This window comes from Nannospalax galili, unplaced genomic scaffold, assembly GCF_000622305.1.
Source record: "Nannospalax galili isolate Female #2095 unplaced genomic scaffold, S.galili_v1.0 scaffold242, whole genome shotgun sequence".
Classification (NCBI taxonomy): domain Eukaryota; kingdom Metazoa; phylum Chordata; class Mammalia; order Rodentia; family Spalacidae; genus Nannospalax; species Nannospalax galili.
In genome coordinates this window covers 487,932-490,988 of record NW_008348081.1, presented here as the reverse complement: position 1 = coordinate 490,988, position 3,057 = coordinate 487,932, and the positions used below count along the sequence as shown (strand labels likewise).

Sequence of the window (3,057 nt, the reverse complement as noted above, 5' to 3'; positions counted from 1 at the left end):
CTGTGTTAAAGCCACCAAAAAATCCACAAATTAAAATATGAAATTTTAAATGTGTTAATATAGAGCAAAAACTTATTCTTATATTCTTAAAACTATAATCACTATATTCAGTTGAAATATATGAAATTATTCTTGGAATGATTTTAGTAGCTTTTAAAATTTTTATTATAATTACCATTTGAGGATATTCTAAAATGATGTCTGTGCTAATACATGCCCCTAAATGAAATAGTATTTCATTTATATTTTCCCACACCATTGAATATGCTGTTATGTAGCAGATCTACATAAATTTTTTTTTTAAATTCTTCTTTCAAGGCTCCTCACGTATCCAAATTATAATTCAGGCTTCTAAGACCTGATGATATCAGATGTTTTTAACATTCCTATAGATATCGCTCAAATTTGTTGTTTAAGTTAAGGAAATGGAATGATTTTTTTCAAGCCTATTCAGGTCAGTTCATAAACACAAAGGCTATTTTTCTTCCTCAATTTTTTCTTCCTACCTTCACCTTCATATTTTTCCATATCCACATGGCATCTAATAAAATTAATACGTATTTCTTTAACTTGGCACTTAATCTTATTTGCATGTGTCTTTGTAGTGTGTATTACATATGCATGTTCACATATGTGGGGTATATACATGTGCACAGTTGCACGTGCATGTGCACGTGGAGGCCCAAGGAGTCCTCCTTGATCTCTTTCCACCTTGTTCACTGAGGCACGATCTCCCAGAGCAGAGCTTACTGTTTTGGCTGGTCTAGCTAGCTTGCTTGCTTCAGGGAAAGCCTATTTCAGTCTTCTGAGTGCTGGAATTACAGGTGGGCCAACACATCCACTTGGCATTTGTGTGGGTGTTGACGGTCTGAACTCTGGTCCTCACATTGCACGGCAAGTGCTTTATCCACTGAACCATATCCCTAGCCCTTGATTTTATTTTTAAATCAACTTCACATCACTATCATAAGTGAGAAACTAGTACTATTTGTTATAAATGAAATACAACTTTAAAAAGTAAATAATAAAATACTGCTAGTATGTTATAACTAAATTCTCTTTCATGCCAAACTTTGAGTCTGAGAACTTTTCTCTGTATTAAAAATGGAAATTTGCCAGAGCTAGAGATTTTCATCTTATCATAAGCAGGGGACTGCAAGAGTGGAGACAGAATGATTTTCTTCTGGGGACTCAGGGTCAGTGAATCCCTTCTTGTAGTCCTCTGATTATCTTGGGCCCCTCCTTTAAGCATCTTGCATTACAAGTGGTCTGAGTTCCATACTTACGAGAAATATTCAACAGTGTTGACTAAAGTTAATTTGTGATTCTGATTATTATTTGTTAGTCCTGAAAACCATCAGTTTCCTGCCAAGCTGTTGAGAGAATCCCAGAGCCACCTTCTTACGGATTCTCAGTCTTGGACAGAGAGCGGCTCAAACTCTGGGAAAGGCAAAGCTGGTGAGGGACTGCTTATCTGTCTTTTGCTGCCTTTTATTTTTAAAAGTTAAAGGTTTGTTCGGTTTTGTGCTTTCCTGTAGAGTCAGGCTCCCATCACAAAATTAGGATTATTTTCAAATAATTTCTATTTGTGCAGTACTTTGATTAATACCTGTTAGCAGTAGAAAATCCTTTTGCAAAAGATCCACTGCAGTGACTTTTTTCTGGGTTAAAGAACCATAGTATGTTATGAAAATGATAGAAAAAGATTCAGATTTTAAAGTACAGATAATGAAAGAATGCAACAAACTCAAAAGATTGAAAAGTACCTGCTGGAAAGGACCTTAGATTTTGCAGCTTTGTCTTTTGTAAAGATTGTGATGCAGTTTCAGAATATCTACAGCAATTACATAAGTACCATATCTTCTGCTGCCTGTGACTTCTTCCTAGCCCACATTTCCCATACTGTTGCTGATCTTTTGATTACTTCTGCCACTATAGGTCAGTATCAAAGAACAGCGAGGTCTGGGACTCAGACCTGATCACAAATCCCATCTTAGTGCATTTAAGTCTCCTAAAGGCTTGGAGAGTCCGCCTCTTGATCTTTAAAGTATTGGTGTTGATAATAGTTACATGGAATGGTGTGATTATAATGCAGGTGTGTGCAGCATCCCTACAAATGAATGCAAAACCCATAAACCTACATACTGTCTTCCAGAAAATCCAGATTGAATAATTTCAGTCATTCTATTTTACACTTTTATTTGTTTCTTACTTTTTTTTTCAAATTCACACACTGATTCATTATATTTCAAAGTGTTTAGTGATTTATTTGAAATATCTTTAGGATTTAGTGATAGTAGAAAACATACAATTCTGAGTAAAAATTCTAGTTATTATTTAAAATTGAATCAGCCACATTCTCCTAAAAAATAAGGATTCTTTAGGAAATCTGTTAAAGAATACAGATTCTCTCTGAAGATCCCTGTGATCTGAGTATTGTAATGTGGTCTCTCACTTTCAAACATACCATTTCACTTTCCAGTCTGTGGGAAGGATCAAGTATAACCTAGACTGTAATTGATGGTATTTATTCTTCCTTTGAACACCAGTTTTCCTAGAAACAAAGCAGTGAGGGGTGGGGTCGTTCCTCCAGAAACATTTATGTTTCTCATCTTACAGTGCACGTTAACATACTGTTGGTTTCTTTTTCTTAATGTGCTGTTAGTTATCAGGTAAATTAACTTTTATGGGTTTTTTAATCACTAAATTGAGATGCTAAAGTTTTAAAAAAATGATGTAAAGAAAGTAAGAAATACATTAAAAGACAAGATGAGAGAGGGCCTAAATGGGGTGAGGCAGGGAGGACGACTACAACATTAGATATGAGCAATGCTTGGTTCAGTGTGTCTGTCATTGTTTTGGTCCCCTGCTTCCTCAGGTACACAGTTCTGCTTTCAGTGTTTTGTTTTGTTTTTCTTTGTGTGTGTGTGTGTGTGTGTGTGTGTGTGTGTGTGTGTATCTGGTTGTGACTATTTTTGTTGTTTCTTTAAGGTATGAGCAATCCTGCATTAACTATGGAGAATGAGACCTAACTCTTCAATCAAAAAAATTCATACT

The 3,057-nt window shown here is 35.3% G+C and overlaps 1 protein-coding gene across 1 annotated transcript in view; it reads left to right on the top strand.

Moving 5' to 3' along the window:
• The window catches only part of Zdhhc2 (zinc finger DHHC-type containing 2), a gene marked incomplete in the record, with an annotated part of 72,670 nt that overhangs the window by 64,119 nt on the left and 5,494 nt on the right, over positions 1-3,057 (top strand). The window contains 2 exon segments of the mRNA XM_008844519.3: positions 1,346-1,458; positions 2,992-3,057. Of these exon segments, the coding sequence (XP_008842741.1) occupies positions 1,346-1,458; positions 2,992-3,032 (154 nt within the window).